The sequence below is a fragment of the Opisthorchis viverrini genome (genome assembly GCF_000715545.1).
Source record: "Opisthorchis viverrini unplaced genomic scaffold opera_v5_389, whole genome shotgun sequence".
Classification (NCBI taxonomy): Eukaryota; Metazoa; Platyhelminthes; class Trematoda; order Opisthorchiida; family Opisthorchiidae; genus Opisthorchis; species Opisthorchis viverrini.
The window spans coordinates 116,698-138,230 of record NW_008752050.1 but is presented as its reverse complement, the minus strand read 5'-3'; the positions used below and the strand labels follow the sequence as shown (position 1 = coordinate 138,230).

The window sequence follows — 21,533 nt, the reverse complement described above, 5'->3', positions numbered from 1 at the left end:
CACTCATTTGCAAATCAGTTTGGTTTTCACGAGGGACTCAACTGGATCTCTCGTTTATGATACTCTGAATGTGCTGCACACAGGCCGCCTCATGAATTCAATTTCAACCTGTCAGCTATAAACCGTGTAACATAGACAAACTAGTTTCAGCTGCTACAGTTTCGACCACCGAAAATGGGAGAGTGTGGGACACGTAACCAAGCCTTGGAGGCGATGGCAAGTCCGCTTAATTCGGCAAACTGTGTAGCTACGGATTTAAGGCTACAGCCTAAACGCATGAGCACCACTGACTGCGCGATTGAACCTGTCTTAATCATTGACGAGTGAACTCCCAGGGTTCCCATCCAGGGGGGCGCAGTTGTCTCAGTTTACCAGTTAGTGATTTCATACATTGTTGACAGGTCACTCTTAGTCGCTTCCACTCAGAACAGGTCTGGGTGGAAGGAGAGGTAGACATGTGGAGTACATGTCTCAACCAGCGCAGCCTATGAATCCTGAGTTACTGATCCACGGCGGGAGAGTTCTCCCATCCATCTAGCGTACTTAAACATTACTAAAGCAATATTCCCACCAGACCCGACCAATGCTTCGTAGACACCTATGGTCAAACACTGATAGATTTCGTATGTTCTTTGGGTGTGGAGACCACCTCTCTGATCCATAAAGCAATAGGGCTTACAACGCCACAGTCTAAACGTCTTTCACAGACGAACCGACGTCATGTCGGCGCGACAGATGTCGGAGGTTTGCAAAAGCTGCCCTGGCTTTCGCGATCCGAGAAGAAATCTCATCTCCAGCCAGTCCAACAGGACTTATATAACTACCCAGGTAAACAAATTTAGCTACCACGTTGACTCGCATGCAATCATGAGGTATGGGTTTGATCGCACCTAGTCTTGTGGCAGCACTTTACAATTTGCAAGTGCGAACCGCATGCCAAAACTCGTGTCAGAGTTTAAATTTAAAGTGGTCTGTACTATTGAATGATCTGAACCAAGGACAGCAGTACCGTCCGCGTACTCAATGTTTGTGAGCGAACGTCCCGGGGGCATTCCGACTCTCGATGTTTCAGAGGCAGTCATAGAAATTTCAAGCAGCAAATGAACAACAAGGTTGAAGACGAAAGACGAGAGCGGATAGTCTTGTCTAACATTAACGGACCCGGTGAACGATAATGAATGCCTGCAGTTGGACTCAAACGGACAAACGGCACCGCGTCCTGTTGTGTTGCATTCGTACATCGCCTTGTATACCATCTTGAATATATACTATTTCGAGTTATCCATACAACACACTAACTGAACTCTGAAGCCGTAAGCGCTGCATTAAGAATGGCTTTCAGCGCATTGATGGACCGTCACGTGAGCTGTATTATTCACTCAACACAGACTTTTTTCAGACAACCCAAGACTTCATTTGTTTACCGTGCCGATGTTAAACAGATGTTCACCAGGAGATCTCTTATCTCATGAGAGTTTATGCGCATCTGGTAGCGTAGCATAATACCTATTGTGGTTTATCAATCCTGTGGGGAGCGATAATCAGAGTCTTGCTCAAAGCAACTCTGTAGTTAAGTTTGGTTACCTTTTCAAATAAATATGAAGAGGATATTGTTGAATGGTAAAATGGCCAACCACACAACCGTTTAGGTCATTGTCAGGACTGAATGTAACCAACACAATAAGCCGTTGCCAGATATTTCAGACTTTACGCCAGAGGATCATCAAGCCACTAGGAAGCTGAAGATGACCATTCTGGTGGAAGCGATAAGGTAGAACATTGAGTCATTTCTACTGTTCAATAGTTATGAACTGCAGAGATCCTGGAACGATTTCCGCATCTACCCTCTGCGGCCGAATGTCTGCTTGGGATATCCCGATTTCCTCAGTTTTTACAACTAAGTTTGATGCGAACCAGTCATGTTGCTTCTCAGGACCATTAGGCAATGGATTGGTCCTCTACATAGAAGGCTTCGTTTTCCAATACCGTCTATTCCGAGTGGTTCCCATCAAAAGAGTATGTAGGTAAAACCGGTTCGAGGCTTAATTCGTCAGTACGATGGCACGTGTCAACTGGTTCTATCTTAACTCTTGCTGAGGTCAAGTTCAAACAACCGATAGTAGTTGACTCAGAGCCAGACCCAACCCATCTTCACAAACCGCAACTACTACCGCATTGATTAGCTGATTTAAGCCCAGAAGGAGTTGAGTTCAAAGTCACCTTGGTTTTATTGACCGTTCACGTGATTCCTAACTAACTTCGTAAATTACCCTTTATTCCGCCTCGTTTCACACATTTTTTGACGGAATCATAGCCTCATTGCCGATAAACACACATTCAATGTAAACATATTCGCGTACTTGACGCATCCGGATTATCACGTCTTAATAGGTTTTTTCGTATCCATACTTAGGTAAAAAGACCAGCCGTGTACATGCATGACAGTCGTTGCTCTTTTCGGAGTTCAGAAGAACTTGCCGATGAAACTGAAACTAACTCATTGAGACAACCCATGTGCTTGTAGGAAGTTGATTCGGAAGGTTGTGGTCTCCATTCAACACTGGGAACCATCAAATACTCCCCTGAACAGAATCACCCCTTCGGCCAACCAATTCAGCGCGATAACCTTCATTGAAACTGATAAAAGCATGGTTTTTGTTGCATTTGTTTGGACAGTGGAGACTTCCTAGTTCATGTCTATTCACCCAAAACTAGTTTCCAACACAGTGCCATAGGTTATCGCACAAAAAAAGATATTTTGCAGCGGGATTCCTTGTCCGAAAAACCTCTTAGTACTGGTTGCTCACGTGAAGCGAAGAGCGATTGTTCTTTGCACTGATTTTATGATCGGAAAAGGTCATTCAATAAGTTGATGGGGGAATTTTTGCTAGATATCCATCGAACTCGTGCGCCCCCCCCCATCCGAGTGCCACCCCAATATTCCAGAGAGATGCCCATTAGCGCACAGTTAAACTGGTAATGGACAATATAACTCTGTTCCATTAACAATGTGTCTAACAATAATGTCAGTTGTAGAATTAGATCGCGGCAGACAGATAATGACAGCAGCATTATTTTCATCAACAGTAGTAGTGAACATTCACCCCCGCTGGATCGGTTAACAAACCAAGTTAGGTGCGCATCGTTTGAGTGCACTGTTTGGGGGCAGCTAGGTAGTGCTTTTGAGCGCATTTTATCACATAATAAATGAATCTGTAATTTTGCCTGCCTTTTTGGACTGATCGCCCACCGAGAACGCGTTTGGTTTTGTTGAATGAACCTCTTGTGACAAAGGAAAATTGTGTACTGAATGAGTAAAGAACTCCAAACAGAAAGCGTCCCGGAACATGTTAAAGCACACAAATTGGTGAGGATGATCACTTTCTGGAGACGTCTTGAATTAGGACCCAGTAGTCCATGACTTTAAATGTTCTTGTCAACCGCAAAATGTGTCACAGTTGAAGGATGAATGAACGTGCTATGCGACTTTGTGTGCACTTCGAAAAGCTTCAGACGCATATGAGTGAACAGTTTCCACTAAGCAGCAGACTTTTGTAGAAAACCTCAGCTTTAGAAACTGAAGGGACTACTACTCTGATCTAGAAAAATGAGAGTTTGAGCTCATTCCCTGATAGGACATTTGAGGCACCAAATTTCGAATCACAAATACCGGTCCATATCGTTTCTTTTGTTTACAGGAAGAAACACCTCTTGCTGGAGCGGCTAACTTACGCATTTAGCATGTGCAGAGATGTTTGCAGTCCATTTGTGTTACAATGAAGTTACTGTGTAAACAGATGCTAAAACTCAGAAATCCAGTCAATCGAATATCTTCTGACAACCTTCAGATCACCCTGAGAATTAGAGATTGCAGAATGTTCGAATCACTTCGAATGACTTTTGCAGACTAAGCTAATGATCCATCTGTAAGCACTGGGAATCTATCCAACTTATCAAAATGTATGGTCCAAACGAGGTTGATATCAGACCCGTCGTCTTTAGTACTGGAAATGTTCTGAAAGCCATCAGGCCATCACTGTCAGGTCCAGTCGGTTGGACCATACGATAATAATAACATGGCATTGAGTTTCTATACAATGTTTTACAACCAGAATACTACCGAAATTTGTGGCAATGGTAGCGGTAGTAGTAGCCCGATTTGTTTCCAACACAATTCCGCTACAATGAACTGACTACCCCTGAAGACCGAACAAGACTCATCTTCCAAAAGTGATCTTTTTTGTCGGTGCCCACCATAGGGAAGCGGGAAACCGTAAAACGTCGTATTTGCGGAAGGCGATAAATCAACTTTAATGGCAAGGAACAGTGAGTTGCGGACTAGAACAACATTCGAATGGCTCCAGGGAAGCAGCAGAAAAAGGGATTTTGCAAGGCTCCAAATGTTTAAACTTGAATCGCAACAAGCTTGTGGTTCAGTTTCTTGCAGACTGAAACAAACTCAAATAGAGTAAGGCTGACACAATTAATCATATTTTGTTTTCTATCTGCATAGAATCGCTGATATTAAGGCTCGCTCACCATGTCACACGCAAAACTGAAATAAGAATCTGGCTTTGCTATTTACTGTCATGTTTGTCCGGACGACACAATCTGCATAGAATCGCTGATATTAAGGCTCCCGCACCATTTTACACGTAAAACTGAAATAAGAATCTGCCTTTGCTATTTACTATCATGTTTGTCCGGACGACACGTTAGAGGGATACACCTCGAAAGGCCCAAAAGATTTTACAAATTAATTTCAAAACTTTGCCCCGTTTTTGTCCTTTATGTTGGGAACGCTCTGCAGCATTTAGATTACTCTGCATTTGCCACAAAAAATTCATAATTTGAGGAAAGGTGCTTCTGGGATTAGATTCACGCATGACCTTTGGGATGGCGGATTTTTAGCTTCATGAGAGTAGCAAAACGCACATGAGATTGTTTATTTTTAGATAAAACCATGCTTTGGAGTTGACAAAAAATTCGCTTTCACTAACTTTCAGTTTATGAGGTTGATAAATCCTTGACTATTACAAATATTGGTACACCATGAATGCCTTTAGAAGCTACGAAAGATAATACTGCTGGAGGGACATCCTCAGGTCGGCCTCCCCTGAGTAGCGCGGGGAGTTTACACCACAGCGTTAGAGGCACTCTTGACTTCTCTGCGGGATAAACAATTCTCCTGAGAGGGGTTCTTTTTGGGTCGAAAACAAAGAGCAAAGTTCATACAATCCTTGTAAACCACTGAAAAACGAAGTCTCTTGTTTTAGTCGAAGTAAAGTATTCATATTTCACTTTCAAAACGATCGGTTCTCCTATGGCGTTTCACATCCGACTCGCTTGCGTGAGAGGTAATTCTACTCTGCAACAAGTTGAGTATGCCTCCTGCACATTTGTGAGGAAATCAAATGACTCAAAATCATTCCAAGTTTATCAAAACACCCCAAGCAAGCAATTAGTCGAGCTGCAAGGATCACTCAAAGCTGCAAGCGAGGTGCGATTTTCCACACTTTCTGATCCACCCGATTCACTGACATAATACACCTGAATCTCAATCGTTCTTGCTCTTGAACCCAATCCTGGACTCCACAAGTGACAGTTTTCTGACCCACAAAAATTTGGTCATCAGTGAAGAAACCTACAGATGGCCAGTCAGTCGCGAGAAACGATTTCCTTAGGCAGTCAAATGGTGTTGACTTTACAAGTGACAATTTAAGGACCGGAAGAGAACTATTGCGGGAAGTTTGCTATGTGGATCACAGGCAGAAATCTGTTCTATTGTACCCAGTAAACGGTTTGAGTGAACTGCGGAAGGACATTAAGGACCGGAAGAGAACTATTGCGGGAAATCTGCTATGTGGATCACAGCCAGAAATCTGTTCCATTTTACCATTAAACGGTTTGAGTGAACTCCGGAAGGAATTTTGATCTCTACTTTTCCATAAAAACCACCCATCGCGATGCCACGAAGAGAGTGGACCTTACCGTGGTGTGACGGTTTGTGTACCTTGCCAACCCAGTGAGCTATACTGAGGGGTGTTCGCGCGACACTCGCCGAGTCTCTCATACCAGGTTGGTTAATGGGTAGAGATCTGACAGACACAGTCTCCTGGCCCTCCAGGTTGGGGGCTGGAACATGTATGGCGGCTTGTTTCGTAGAAATGGTAATGCATTTGCATTTCCCGCCAAACACCACTGCCTTGCGGTTAGGCTTTTTAGCCAAATGCTTTGGTTGAGGACCTTAATCGTCCTCCTGTCTAGGTGTGGACGCTCTGGCAGTATTCCAGCCTTCGTACAACCATGACATACAAAACAAACAATACTCTCATGCCACATCGGCCGTCGCGTGGTGCCATCAGCCGGGTCGCCTTACTTGCTGCATACAGATGAAAAGAATTCAAAGCTTAAAACCAGTAATTTCCAATGTGTTGTTAACCTTCCTTAAACCGCTACTGGAACCCAAGTGGTGCGATGTAATACACTAATCGTAAGGTTTCCGAAGGCTATCTGACAACCCACGACCGGTTTCGCCCTTGTTGGGACTCATCAAGTGGACGCCGTCCCCGAGTTTCCGTCAAACCTCATGTTCTACTTGGCTCAAACTCGGACTGATTTCGACAAATATGCTCGTTTTCACATCAATTTCGTTTTCCCGAGAGACTCAACCGAATCTCTCGTTCCTCAAACTGAATGTGCCGCACAAAGGTCGCCTCATGTTTCAGCTGGTACGATATTCGAGATACCGAAGTGTATTTTCATAAGAGAAACTATTGACAAGGTTGCTGAAAAAGCTTTGACAGCCTTGGAAGAACAAAATAAACGGTGAATTTGACTGAGTTCCAAGGAAGTTTCCCGTCAAAACCGAACTTATATTCAACTCAGTGTATAAGTTGGATACCGAAAAGTTGATATCGAAACGGAAAGTTCGCACCAGCAGCTATCGAAATCCCCCTATAAGTATCACAGGTTTTGTGATTGTACAGGAAGAGCAAATATTTGACACCAGTTTCCTCTTCAAAGGATCCGTCATCCGTCTACATTTCAACGTCGGGAACAATTTTAGAAAACCCCGACTTTTGGAATGATAAATTTCGGTCTAGAGCTTGGTTTTTCAAGGAACGGTCTTTTCGACGAATTTCTGAAACTGCCAGATTTGCTCTTCCATTAGACCACAAATTGGTTGTCGGAATTCGGCGTATGAGCTTAGCCACTGCTTCGTTTGTCGCATTGTCAATAACTGAAAACATAACGAGAATGCCACCGCCGTTTGATCAGTGTCGCGCTCCGTTAGCAATCAACCGCGCGTCAAAGCGAACTGAAATCAAACTGATAACGACCGCTAGGATACTAAGAATGATGTGTGAAAGGCCTAAACATTTGCATACAGGATAGAAGAAACTAAAGGACAGATAAGTACAGAACATTTTGTTAACTAAACAGTGGTTCGAACACATAGTGAGATTTGGGGGCTTTCCTCACAAGATGTTGGAAGAAAACAGTGTAAGCATACTACTTTGAAGCTGTACCATACCGCTACATAAGCTATCAGAACCGTTTTCTCCTCCCTGAACAAGAAAAAAGTTTTGAATGTGGAAAAAACCCGAACTCTTTCATATTCTTTTTGAATCATCTGACAAGACCAAGTTTAGTGCAATAAAGCAGTATTTAAATTAACGAGAACATAAGATTGACGGAAGCTCGGGGACTGCGCCTACCTCATGAGCTCCAAGAAAAGCGAAACCGGTCGTGGGCTGTCGAAGAGTTTTCAGAGAACTTTCCTTCATGAAAATATACTGTGATGTCTCGAATCTCGTGTCAACTGAATCATGAGGTGGCCTATGTGCAGCATATTCACTTGAAGAATATCATAAACGAGAGATTCAGTTGAGTCTCTTGTGAAAACCAAATTGATTTGGAAATGAGTGTATTTATAGAAAAATTAGCTAGTTTAAAAAACACCTTTCGCACACTAAAGCAAAGATGATTTAATTGCTTTGAAGCATCAAGCATAGATCTAAACACGTCAACAAAGGCAAGGTATTAAAACCCAGTGGTACAGTTGGTTTTGGAAACATTCCAGCTGAAGGAACCAAGAGCAACTAGCCCCCTAATGAGTGAATCACGGGGTAGCTGCTGATGTTTGAGGTGAAAAATTGTTACAGAGAGTTGACTGGAACATTATACCCACAAGGGTCGTTTAAGAATTTTAGTGTTAAGTGCTTCAGAACAGTGGTATTTATAAGGCAATTCGGTTTTAGAAGATAATACCACACACAGACACACGGAAATTCGTTTGAGATGTCATCAACCACATGATATAGGGTCACATGGTTTGAATCGGAGTGATCGATTGCTTCAGCCAGCCAACTCCCCAGTCTCCGCAGATGAAACTGGAGTTTACTGTCGTAGTGCGTTCATATTTCTCCAGAGATTTGCGGGATGCGCACAGCTGTTGGTTCCCGGTCATTGGCCATATTTCGGCCTCCTCGAAGGCCACTCACGGCCAACCAATCACTGTAGAGTTATAAGGTACTGTTGAAAAACTATATAACCGCGGGCAGAAGGGGAAGGAATTGCCCACTCAACTTCACATGAGCGATATCGACTCGATTGGTGATGATGTCATCGAACAGCCGACAACCGAAGGCTTGATTTGTTGTTGAAATGTTTACTAAAATTTCTCAGTATTTGGTTTTTAGAACGAATCCGTTGCCGCCTTTGACTATCGCCTTCAAAGTTTAAATAATCAAAGTCTGTAAAAGAAGACTGAAAAGCACAGGCCTGTAATGTTCAACTGTGGAATTCTCTGGGTCTGGTCTGTCAAGCAGACCGGACAGAGGAAGAGCTCATACAAAAACGATTTGTGGGACAGGTGCGAGTCCTGCAGGGTGCCGTAACCACTGAAGCATTTTTAACTCTAGGAACAAGTTTATTTTGCCGAGTTTGTGAAATACAGTAAAGTAGGCCGTCCATGGACGTATTCAATTCCCATCAGTTTTATTGTCAAACTTGGACAGTCGCACTTCAAGCAACCCTGTTAAGGAGTCTGAGCTATTTAGGGCAACACAGCACACGGGTGACCTTGATGGGATCCAAGTTCTGATTTTCATTATGCTGACCTCCAGCTCCGGCCTGTCATGTGACCCAAGAAGCGAGATTTATATAAACAAATCCAAACAATCCAAACAATCCAATCAAGCCACCAGAAATAAGAGCGAGGGCTGAGATACTGCTGGTCCCGAGTGTGATTGAACGAGGCAGTGGTCGGATTCGAACCTTTCGGTCAGTAATTTCGCACTCTAACCATGTGGGCCAATTGGGCCTCTGTTAGAAAAATTCTTTAAACTACTCCATTCGACTGACCACTCCACGATAAGTGAGTGCGGATGTTGTAGAGAAACTTAAGCAATACTCGAAACAAAATTGTCCAACAATATTTCTGTTTTTCCGGAACTTTAGATAAAACGTGATGACTGTGTCACACAACCAGGACTTTTGCGATGCATCAGTTTGTGCCGTTTGAAAATCACGCAGAAACATATTGACTTATGTCTATCCTTAAACTGTACAGAACTGCAGTTGAAAATATCGATCGTGGTTGTCGAGAAGAATGAGGCTGACTGTGATACAGCCGACTAGGTTTGTCAGCTGGTCAATGGATACCTGTACGGAGTAGCAGAAATCTATCGTCCTATGATATAAACATTCGGAACGCTGCTTTGATGTGTACGTGCTTTTGGCATACATCAAAAGGTGGGATGTGTGAACCGAATGCTACAGCCTGATCGCTTGCACCATGTGAAATGTGCGCCGTTGTATTCGAGAGTGAATGACCCGAATGCGCAACCGTACGAAGCAATTTTCTCCGTATGGTGTGAAATTTGCAATACACCGCTTGACGTTTCAAGCGCCAGAGCAAATCGTCCGATTGAGGTTGTAAACTTTTCATCGGCAATTTAGTTGATATCGTCGGTACGTTGCTGTGTAGAGACTAGCGGCAGCGAAAAAGTTTTTCGCTTTTCAAATGTTGATCTTTGTTGTTATTCCCACATACGCATTGGCTGAAACGAGATGCTTCTAAAATTACGAACTTAGCCTCCCCCCCTTCAACGGCAAACATATAGACAAATAAAGCTGCAGCTGTTCTGTACCACTAACGTGATGAATGTGACATCCTATCGGTGTGTGCGAAATTTCGCCAGCAAAACCGCTTTGATGTACATGCTCTGGTTTGCTCGTCATCCGTACCGATTGGTTTTGAACCACTTTTGTTAAAATAACTTACTACGTGTAACTGGTTGAAGTCACGTGAATGCCTGAGAATCCTTCATCTTCAGGAAAAGGAGACACCCCACAAGTCGCAAGAGGCTTACTTTTGAGAAGTCAAAGAACCAATCAACAGTGGAACACGTGACCAATTGAAGAGTGGCTGGTGTTTTACCTTGGTTTTATGCCGGCCCCACTGCTAATCAGCCAATCCTGGTCAAACTTCATACTTTTCAGCTGATGATAAAAAACGCGTTCGAATAACCCTAAAAATATGTTGCAGTTATCGATAGTGATTTCAAGCCCGTGATGCAGGTCAACTTAAAAAGTTTCAGATGAGAAACTTATGTTTTTCACCACTCTTGAACTTCCGACAATACAAGTATCTCCTCCGGATAAAAGTGTCTACCATCAAACTTTGATCAATAACCGTTGATTGTTTTCCAAAATTACACGCAACTGATGGGGGTGCGACATAGAAGAAACAAAAAGAATTGTTCGAAGAATTGCTCGAAGATAATCCAATTTAGTACTATGAGATGTTTATCAAAAAATCGATGAATCTGATGCTCACGGTTGAGTGCCTCAAAAGAATTATGAAACAGTTGAACAGCGAGGTGGAAGTGAGATGAAATCTTGTGATCGAAATCCGCCTATCCTGAACAGGTAACAATCGCCGTAAAGCCCTTTTTGGTAATCGTCACCAGCGGGCATCTCAGGAACTGTTTTGAAGACACGAACGAGTGACCTATGGGCCATTAGAGCAACACTCAATCCGTCGGCTGGTGAACAACTCTCACTTAGACAGAAAGGCTTGTTATTATTCCCAAGCATCGTCACGTGACTTGTTTCTAAAGTGCCCCATAAGGACGATTCTCTTTCAGAGTTTTCCATAGAGGAAAATGTTGGTAGCTCAGGTACGGTAGACAGCTTATTCGCTGAGCTGGGCAACTGATTACAAAGGTTTCATCACCAGTCGAGGTGGCATCATCAGTGCGTCACTGGGGTGCGTGGTAGTTCTTGGCGATCGGTTGGTGGTTGTGCCACCTCTTTCAGAGTTTTTGGGTCGATTTCTCTCGCACAACTAATGCCAGACTGCATCACATTGTGAGGCGTCCGTTTAGTCTCTCCCCTAGTTATGCTGTTTTATAACGACCTTGGGCAATGTCACAAACTACAAAGCCCTGGCTACGTTGTTGACCGCGCTAAGTCCAAACCAGCCTGCTTCTATCATCGAAGTAGTTTTTACTCATTTTGATAGACATGCGATATCCGCGTCAACCACTGTGTCAGCCTGGTAATGATTCCATCATCCAGTAAAACCTGGCTGTTCTCTGTAGGGGACCGTTTCTTCAGGGGCCATTAAAAACGAAAACCGAGTCCTAAGGGATACTCCTATCTCTGTGAGGTCCTCTCAAAATTCTGTTTGTTTACGTATTTGCTTACACAACTTACTAACGTAAGTATATTTATTATCCATGCTTATTTCACTTTTCAGGGGTTGGAAAAGGATAGAGCCTCCTCACAAACCCTGAACACCAGTTTTTCGAGCACTCCAAACGCCAGTCAGCAAACCAACCGACCTTCTTACGTCAATCGTACATTCCAAAATGATCAGAAAAGTCCACGCAGAGCGATCCCACCAGTTAGGGAATCTAGTGTACCATTGAGCTACTCGACGAGGGAGACCAGTTCTCTCGCAGAGGCACGCTCCCCAGTTCGAAAACTGTCTTTCGCCAATGACCGCACTGTCTCGGTGCAACTTTCGCAGGCGCGGCTTTCAGGATCCGGCGAAGTCCCATTGAATGGCCGAGCTTGTGTACATAACGCTTTGTTTGGAAAAGGTTTCAAAGGTTAGTAGTTTATTTGGCGAAGCTTTTGTTCAAACTTCCTGAAAGTATTCCTTCAACAGAGCGTACGGAGTGAAAGAGATTCATGCAACCATTGAAATGCATATCCAGACTAGTCTGGTTCAAGTCATCCTCTGTTGTGGTGTGATCACGCATTTGCGAAGTTTACCCTCTGCTTGATATATTGTTTTCTCTGTCCAGATAGCCAAAATATTCGTAGATTCGTTCGACATGATACTACTCATAAGTTTGACAGGGCTTCCCTTATTGCGTTGAATGATCAGAACTGGAAAGTTACTCAGCCGACAAGTTCATTTGCAAGACTTTTGTGAATTTCGCTTGAAGAAACACCAGTTAACCTGACGAGAGAAAAGTTTTTTCAAACACAGTCATCTTGGCGTCGCATCGTTTTATTCTCCAGGCAAACCGCAAAACGGCTACGTTCTTCTAAAAGTTAATTATTGGTTGCAGTTTGTTTCAAATGCAGTCATTGAAATTCGTTTTATGTTAAGGCCTTAGTGATTGCGTTCCATTACCCATGGTGTTTGCTGGACAGCGACCAGAATAACCATTTTAAGCAATTGCGCAACAGTGCATAAACCTGACAGAACGATACCTCTTGTGTAAAATTCGAAAATTACGGAATTACAGAACAAATGATTGCGTAGTTATCGAGTTATCGATTCCGGAAATCAAAATATTTTCAGACTGCGAAACAGTTTGATCGATATTACTGGCGTGCTGGTTAGATGAATCGAGTTTGTGTCACGTGAAGTGGATGAATTCGGTTTATTACCTGTTATAAACACGTGCCTGTGTAGATGGTACAAGCTGTATCGTTTTTTGTGTTAGTGAGTTGGAAACTGTGCAGTGATTCACCGACAGACTGCATTCTGTCATAGCGTCTATAATTTACGAACAGATATTCCATCATGTTGATCGAATTTGACCACCAGGTTCGTTCAGTCACTTTTGTCTAATCAGGCTCCCTCGGGAGCCGGGTGTCTCACCAAAAATCACGAGCAATCAGACAAGCCTCAGTCAAAAGTCTAAGCGATGTGGTCTTTCATTTCTACAACTTTCGTCGAGCAATACTCAAATTAGGGTCGTATGAAAATATATCGCAATAAAACATCCCTCGAATTTTCATTCGTACATTCGAGGAATTTCCTCACCAAGAAAACTAGACTGAAAACCTGTGAAAAAGGCAAATGTAAGTAGAACAAGGCAAATCGAATGGAAAGTCGGAAATTACGCCTATCTGGAGCATTTCAAGAAGGACAACATCGATAGTTGATCGTCGAGGGATCTTCGGTCACAATAGGAGTAGGTGTTATACCGTGCCAGCGGAAACGTGAGGCGATCTCCATGTAGCATATTCAGTTGCATCTTAGTCGGGACTTCCATTAGTACAAATTCGATTCGCAGATGTCTATCTGGAAGCGGGATGGCTCGGTGGTTAAAGCGCGAATTTACTGACCGGAAGGTTCGTGGTTCGCACTCGACCGCTGTCTCTCAACTTTCCCTGACTAGGATTGGGCAACCTGGCAGTATCCCAGCCCCCGTGCCCCCTTCGGGTAGCGTAGCCACTAAGCACCGAAGGGGTGATACAGCTGATATATGGATGGATAAGGTACCAAGTACAACTTGATGTTTACGTAAGCAATAACGGGGACTACGTCTGTCTGATAGAAGGGGGAAATCAGTAGTGGGTTTTCTGAGCGTTTTGAGCAACCTTGTAAGTAGTGCTGAGCCAAAACTACACCACAGTTTTTCTCATTGAGCCCAACAGTATTTTGAGTTACGCTCCTGGGGAGGAAGAATAAGCCATTTTATTTTCGAGCTGTAGCTCAATTTGCCGTTTTTTTAGGATCATTTTTTCGCGGGTACGTGATCTTCAGTGATATAATTTTAAGCCTATTCACTTACTTATTTAGGCGAACAGGCTGACCGCTGGTTGACTGGCACGCATTCACTTTATAGCTAATATGTACAAGGTCTTTTGCTTGTGCATAAATATCCGGTCGAAAGGTTCAGTCACGTGTGGACAATAATTATTATCTGAGCTAACCAGATAGGCTTAGGTGGAATCCACTCGGACGATTAGTAGGTGACAGTTTCAGAATTTTCTCCTACAGGACAAATGATGTGTTAATCTCGGTCTAATCGGTAGTTGGAACGTTCAGAAATATTTGAATAAGCAGCCTGTTCACGAAGAATTGCGCTTAGGTTTTGGGGAGATGGGTATTTGGCTAACGAAGCGTCAAACAGGACACAGTCCGCTGTGTCACACTCTGAATCTGAGAACCGACGTCTCGGGTGACCTGCTCCCTTTGGTATGACCTTACTTGTTTCAAAAGGTGTCATAAACCTCGAGAAATACACTCATTTGTAAAGTCAATTTGGTTTTCACGAGGGACTCAACTGAATCTCTCGTTGTGATGTTCTTCAACTTAATTTGCTTCACACAGGCCGCCATGTGTTTCAGCTGGTACGATACTCGAGAAATCGCAGTATATTTTCATAAAGGAAACTACTTACAAGGTGTTTATAACAGTTGAGTCTCTCATGAAAACCAAATGGATTTGCAAATGAGTGTATTTCTCAAAAACATTCCAATTTGGGTTCAAGTAGATCATGAGGTTGATGGAAACTCGGGGACTGCGCCTACCTGATGAGCCCCATGAAGGGCGAAACCGGTGATGGGCTGTCGAAGAGTTTTCAGCAACTCCGTGAGTAGTTTCCTTTATGTTATAAACCTGTTCTGATGACACTGTTTAGGAGCTAAGTGTACCTTTTAAAATATGCTCAAATTTGATGTGAAGCAAGGATGTTCACTGCTGATGAGCTCAATTGAGAGCAAACCTTGAGTCTAGCGCTTCTCCCACCCTTCAGTGTGGTCTCAGCAGAATAATTACGACATCCAAGGATGAACGTTGTTTAAACGAGAGTGATGTAAATGTGAACGGCGCAGTCCTGCAATCCTCACAACAAAAGACACGGTAATACTACTTTAGGAATTGCATAGGGTCTTCAGCTTGACCTAACCAGATAGGCGAGTGAGACACGGTCACTCGATATCCTGAGTCCAATGGGGAGACGGTTCAGTGTGGAATAATGACTGCTTTTTCTGCTTGACATTCCGCATGAGGTTATCCAGTTTTGACAGAGCTTCGGTTGATGTGTTGTACTTTTTAGTGAACTAGGCCGTATGATACACTATCGTATGGGTTACATCTAGCAGGGACAAAAAATGAGCAGTGTTCATAACTGTATATACAGCACCGCTTTTTGTTGAAAAAGCACATCACTTGAAATGGAGTGAATGCTTGCTTGAGCGATTTTTGGATAAAGAGGTAAACTTTCCTGGGGATGCTTTTGACGCGTTTTCGACTGGTCCCGTGGCATACGGTGATCAGCTGTCTTCTTGAGTTCAACCCACCAAAGTACACTTGGCTTTCCGGATTAATTATAAGTCTCGAAAAACGGCAGGTGAAGATCACGGTGACCATAAATGCAATGTGCAATACACGCACGTCTAACACAGTAAGATGTAACCCAGTCTTGATATGGTGTACTTATGTTGAGTAAATTGTACTGGTACAACGCAAGGAGTATATAGTCCCAGATAATCTAGCAAATTGTTAAGTCAAGAGGAGTGCTGTATTCCGAGGAATTTGCCCGCGCATCTATGTGCACAGTGATTAAAGAACGAATGAAAACTACTCACTGTTGAGGAGTAGTCTCTTACGTGGTAGATACAAACCTCGCTGTGTTATTATTTTGTACATTCACGCGTATCATCGCAGTTTGTCTTCCGAAAACAGAGGTTTACCTGCATGAAGATCCCGTATTTTTTTGCAATTTCACGGAAAGATGAAGTCCCATGGAGATCGTAACTTTTCATAGTTCATCACTACTTGGTGAGATGATGAGCCTAATTGGTTGGGTTTAAATTATGCTCGTCTGGGTCAAATATTTGCTGCCTAGGTAGACGCACCCTAAATTTTCTATATAATCGTGGATCTCAGTTAGTACTTTATTCAACCATGAGTCCCTTGTAGATGGAAGGTGGGATGTTCTTGGTTTTAAGGAATTAAAGGAAGAGTTGGAAAACAGTTAGAACTTGTCTAAACCTAATAAAGATTTCATGGGTTGTCTCACCGTGCCTCTAAACAACCTGAACTGCACCGACAGTTTGCTCCACAACCTGACCAGTTCTTTCACACGTCAATCATTCCATACGCGTTTGATTACTCCGTTACCAGCACTGTGTACTCGAAATCACGGACACTGACGAAGAGTATCATATGACCTTTTTTCATATATGTCTAACCAAATCTCACGCGTTTCTGGCTCGATTCGCTCAACGGCACAAAGTTCCGAACTCCTCCTAACAAAAACTTGGATACCTATTGATTTTTATGTTACATATTCTACACGTCTGGTTATGCAAATCACGTGGTTCAGACTGACAAAGCGAAGAGTTTGGCATTTGATCTGCCAAGTCTGCTATGTCGTTCAACCTCGGTTCTCTAGTTCGCGGTATGCAGGTCGTTAATTTTGCGTACGCCATTTTGGGATGCGATGATTCGAAGACTGCCTCTGCTCACATAGTGGATGGATTAGGCATCACGCTGAGACTAGCAATGTCAGTGACATTTCTGCAGATCTGGAACCCAGGACATAGGATCAGTAGTAGAGCACACAGACGCCATCCACAAGTTTACAGTGGTAAAAAAACACGATGGAATAACGATAGCGTGTGTATCGAGCGAGCTAGGTTGCTGACTGGAAAGGTCGGGGCTTATAAATAACCCCGGCATCAGGACCTCTGCTGACTAGGTTTGGGTAATATTGTAGTATCTTAGACGTCGCCATTCCTTCAGGTGGCATGCCAGCTGAACGATCGATAATAATAAAATTACTACTATTACCAATGGTTACCAATCACATCCTTGTGCTTCAGTGTTATCGCACCTTTCTCTCACAGCACCGTACAGATGCCTCCGGGGTCGCATATTAGTGCAAATTTAAATCGTTAATGAGAACCTTAACGTTCTCCTTCATTGTTACCCTTGAAATACCATTATATTGGTCAGTATCTGGTTATAAAATGTACAGATTTTTAAAAGGTTTATTTTAAGCAGGTAGACCGATGGGAATGCCAGTAACCCACAAGACAGATCCTACTGAGGCAGGTGCTTCTCCACAGATGGAGATAGCCAGCAAACGTAAATAAGCGTTCCACTGCCTCTCTTCCAACTGGCTGGTTCCCTTTATCCTTAACAGGAAATTTTAAAAGGTACATGGAAGCTGAAGGTTGTGTCGGAGGTCCCCGATTTCAGCTACTTGCGAGGAACTAGTTTTTGCTTGGTAGTTTCAATCATTCATCTGAAGTGGCCTAACTTGTGCAGCCGAGTTGATGGTAACTATGCCCTTAAAATTCCTGAATAAAGTCGGCATACGGTCATTTCATCTGGCTTAAAGTACCTTTTCGTGGACATTGCATAGCAATTGCATTCATCTGCATGGTATCTCGGTTTCTCCGCGGCATATTAGCGAAAAAACTCGACAAAATGTCCAGCTGTAACACTCTCTCGGTTTATGACTACCACGTTACCCGAAGAAGCACGATGTCTGAGGTAAATTTAGCGGTACTCAACTTCAAAAGCTCGTTCCTGAGGCTGTAAGAAATTGGACAAGAATATGCGAAAAACGTCACTGGGTACATCTTGATGAAGGATTGACAAGATGTGAAGTTCTCTATGATTTCGCGTTGCGATCCTATTGCCATATACGATGTATTCATACACGTCCCTTTTAGCTTATTAGGTACCAGGGAGAATGCTGATGCAAAACGCTCTCTTTTCAAATCCTCTGGTTAGGATGCTGTTCCAACAGCCATCTCCTTCCCGTGTGCTTCATCTGGTCCCATTTGCTCTATACTGAAGAGTATTCAGCGTATGTATCAGATGTAGAGATGTGAACTTGTATGAGACCGTAAAATTTCGACAACCCCTCTTTCGCAAAAACAGTTTGATACATAATTTCCGTCATTTACTGTTGATTATGGCCAGTTGGAAGATCGCTTTGCAACATACCCTCGTAGACTCGGAGTAGACAGGCGTCAAAATGTGAGCGGAAATTTCCACAAATGGTCCATCGATCAACTTGTGTTCGTTACGAACGTGGGGAAAGTTTACAAAACCTACAATTTTTCAATGTAAACAGAAGCGCAAAATTTTTTATTCACCGTTGCTTTTGGGTTAATGCTTGCCCGGCTTCCGCATCAAAGACTTGAACCGACAAAAAACTGAAAAAGAGGCACACGTGTATTGATGGTTCCGTTTCTGTCGTAAATTTACTTCCCCAAATGTTGAACAACACTTCGCGTGGCCACATGCTTGTTAAGGCATCGTTTGCCGGCGTAATACAAGCCGCAGTCATGTCCATTGGGACTGTGACTGAACGGACAAATTGTGTCGATTAGGATCATAAATCTTGTCCCAGAGGCAGCATTTTCAGGACAGATTTTGGATAAAGAGAAGCGTGCCAACCGGACTTGGATACCGGAAGTTTGTTCTCGATGAACCGATGTTTAGTTAAGGTGGTCTTCTTCGTAGAAACTGATGAATTTATCCCGATAGGCGATGCTTTGGCTGTCTATTATCAACGTCATCATCACCATCATCATCATCATCACCATTATCGCTACCGCCGTTATCGTCATCACGATAGACAGTAATAAGTAATCCTTATTTAGTGTGAGGACGTTCCCACGGTGAGGAAGGGTAAGGGAATTGGGAATGAGAGAGGCCGGCTTGTTGTCACTAACACGGTAAATTTAGTACTTCCAAACATCTGCGACTACGCTAGAGATATAAACTGATAGAACGAACAGTGATTTTTTCTAGCTAGGTACAATAAGGGTCTTTTACCTATATATGTAATGCAAACTAATCTGGTTCCTTCGAGAGACTCACCTGGAACCCAGCTGAATCTCTCGTTTATGATGTTCTCAGGCAACCGAATGTGCTACACCAGGCCGTCTCATGTTGTGTTCAGACTGTCATTGTCTACTGATAGGGTCGCTGAAAACTCTTTAACCGTTACTTTACTACGTCTCTCATAACCTTTACAAATTAAAGTAACTTCATGCGGAACGTGGCGTGGAAATCTGAGCCTTATTTGTTGCATACATGAGAACGAATAAGGTAGATTTTTAGACTGCTTACACCTGAGGTCCTTCTTAATTTGTTGTTCTTTATTACCCCTATGGCTGATTGATACTCACTTTACTGTTGACTTCATCAGTGGACAAATCATGCGGGAACCGTTGGCATTATTGCGTTTCATTCCACTGCTCCTCGGTGGCTATTCAGGCCTCGTGTATTCGTGATAACTTATCGATTAACACCTGTTGCATGTCTAGAAGCCTAAGGCACAATCAAGGTGCAGCTGTTGATCTTACGTTGCCTTCTCTATCTGGAGTCTACCGACTAGGAAATTCACGTGATTCTGCAACTGCTGTAGAGGGGTGTGGCGGCCTAGTTATGGTCCTATGTTGGGAGCTGGGAATTTATCACCTATGTAAGTAGGACCTTCAAAGGACCAAAGGCCGTTTGCTTGTCGCGTCCATTGGATAATTTCTGTCGAGGATCGACCGCTTCACTTAGTCACCAAGAGTACCTACGGTTTGGCCAGAATAATGGACTTCAGTGCACAGCTAGGAAACATCAGGCATTTCTTGGTGGTATATGTAGTCTGGGAGCAACTCACAGACATTCTGTAGCGTCTTTTACAGTTCCACACTAACTACCAGTTGCTTCTCGGAAGCATTGCACTCAGACGCAATGTGTGCCGTTGTGCTACTTGGTTTCCTCTGGCTGCTGAGTGATCTTAGATCCAACGTGGCCACACCGCCATCCGCCACCGGTAGCGCTGTTCGGTGTTTGAATGTCGGTCGTCCTGGAACCATGAGGGTTGATTCATATCAAACCTCCGTTCGGCACGGATTTTCGCTGAGTGCTTTTGGTGAATGAGCGACAAATCATGGGAGAATATCAGAGCCTACGATAAAATGTGGCCTCAGAGATGGACATCGACCGTAACCAGGATAAAACAGTCATAGTTATGTGTGACGCCTGAAACTTTCTTAGTGGTGTTCCCCAACGTGTACAGGACGGTCTTTTGTACATATTTTGGAACAAGAATGTGGTTGGAATGTACGTGAAGCGCCTACTCCAAAAATAGGTGTATAAGTCTCACGACTGTAATATCACGACAGCTGGCTTCATTTATACTACACCGACTGTCTTCAGAATTTGGAATGCGGTTCCGACAGCATCAAGCAAGATGTTCACCTGGTGGCCGTTCAAAAACAATATTTTTACTGTAGGTCATGTGATCAATCACGACCAGTAGACACGTTTTTGATCGCCTTTAAGGGAGGCCTTTGACTCTGTGGATGGACTGTCTCTTCTAGATATTTTGGGCCGGACTAGAGTGACTGTGAGTCATGTTAACCTTCGTCATGCCTTCATTCCTGTATCTTATATGCTTTGGTAGTGAACTGGCTACAATCGACCCAACAACTTGTCGATTCCGCCCTTTTGCGTTTAATTCTGTCATCGGTGTTATCATGGAGTGCATCGTCCAAGAGACAATGGATCTAACCGTCAAAGACACCTCTGAGGAGTAAATTAGTTGTGTAGACTATGTGGATGACGTTGTTTTGTCATTTCTTGTTTATTCGACCACGGAAGCTACTATAAACTGGATATCCTAGGTAGCCCCTTGTTTCGACATGCGGTTTGCACCTTCAGAGTACAAAATCTCACTTCAGGATTATCCATATTACTGCGTTTCTCCGAAATGTCACAATCAAAAGCCTGGGATCGTTCTTCGGACTACGTTCCTTAGAAGCCACCTGGGCTGTGGGTGCAGTGTTACTGATAAAGCCAATGTGCGAATAAAGGTGTGAGCAGTGTTTGCCAATTTACTTCGCTGATGGATTCAGAAATGGCCTCCGCTGAAGCTAAAGCACCCAGTATACAGGGCAACTTTACTAGCTGTCTAACTTTATGGTTATGAGACCTAGACTCCGATGCGAAAACTCTGTTTTCAAATTTTGATGACTGGTCACGTGGCAAGAGTTGGCCGACCGCAGCGGGTGAGCAACAAAGTGTTGCGTATGCGGGTATTCGGTGACGAATTCGAATCGTTGGAGTAGTGAACTGGGGTGGTTGGGGTACGTATTACATAGATCCAACCACCGTTTAGCAAAGAAGTCATGTTTTCAATCATTGGCGGGGGGGGGGATTTGGAACCGGCCGCGCAAACCAGTGTGAAACTTAGTGCTTTGGAGACTTCGGGCTTCTATGGATGTGATACACGTTATTCTGCTTG

The 21,533-nt window shown here is 43.5% G+C and overlaps 1 protein-coding gene across 1 annotated transcript in view; it reads left to right on the top strand.

Annotated features, from left to right (window-relative positions):
• T265_10655 (hypothetical protein) overlaps positions 1 to 21,533 on the top strand; it is a gene marked incomplete at both ends in the record, with an annotated part of 115,354 nt that overhangs the window by 45,209 nt on the left and 48,612 nt on the right. Inside the window, one exon of the mRNA XM_009177100.1 lies at positions 11,771 to 12,125. Coding sequence (XP_009175364.1) covers positions 11,771 to 12,125 — 355 coding nt within the window. The remainder of the gene's footprint in view (positions 1 to 11,770; positions 12,126 to 21,533) is intronic.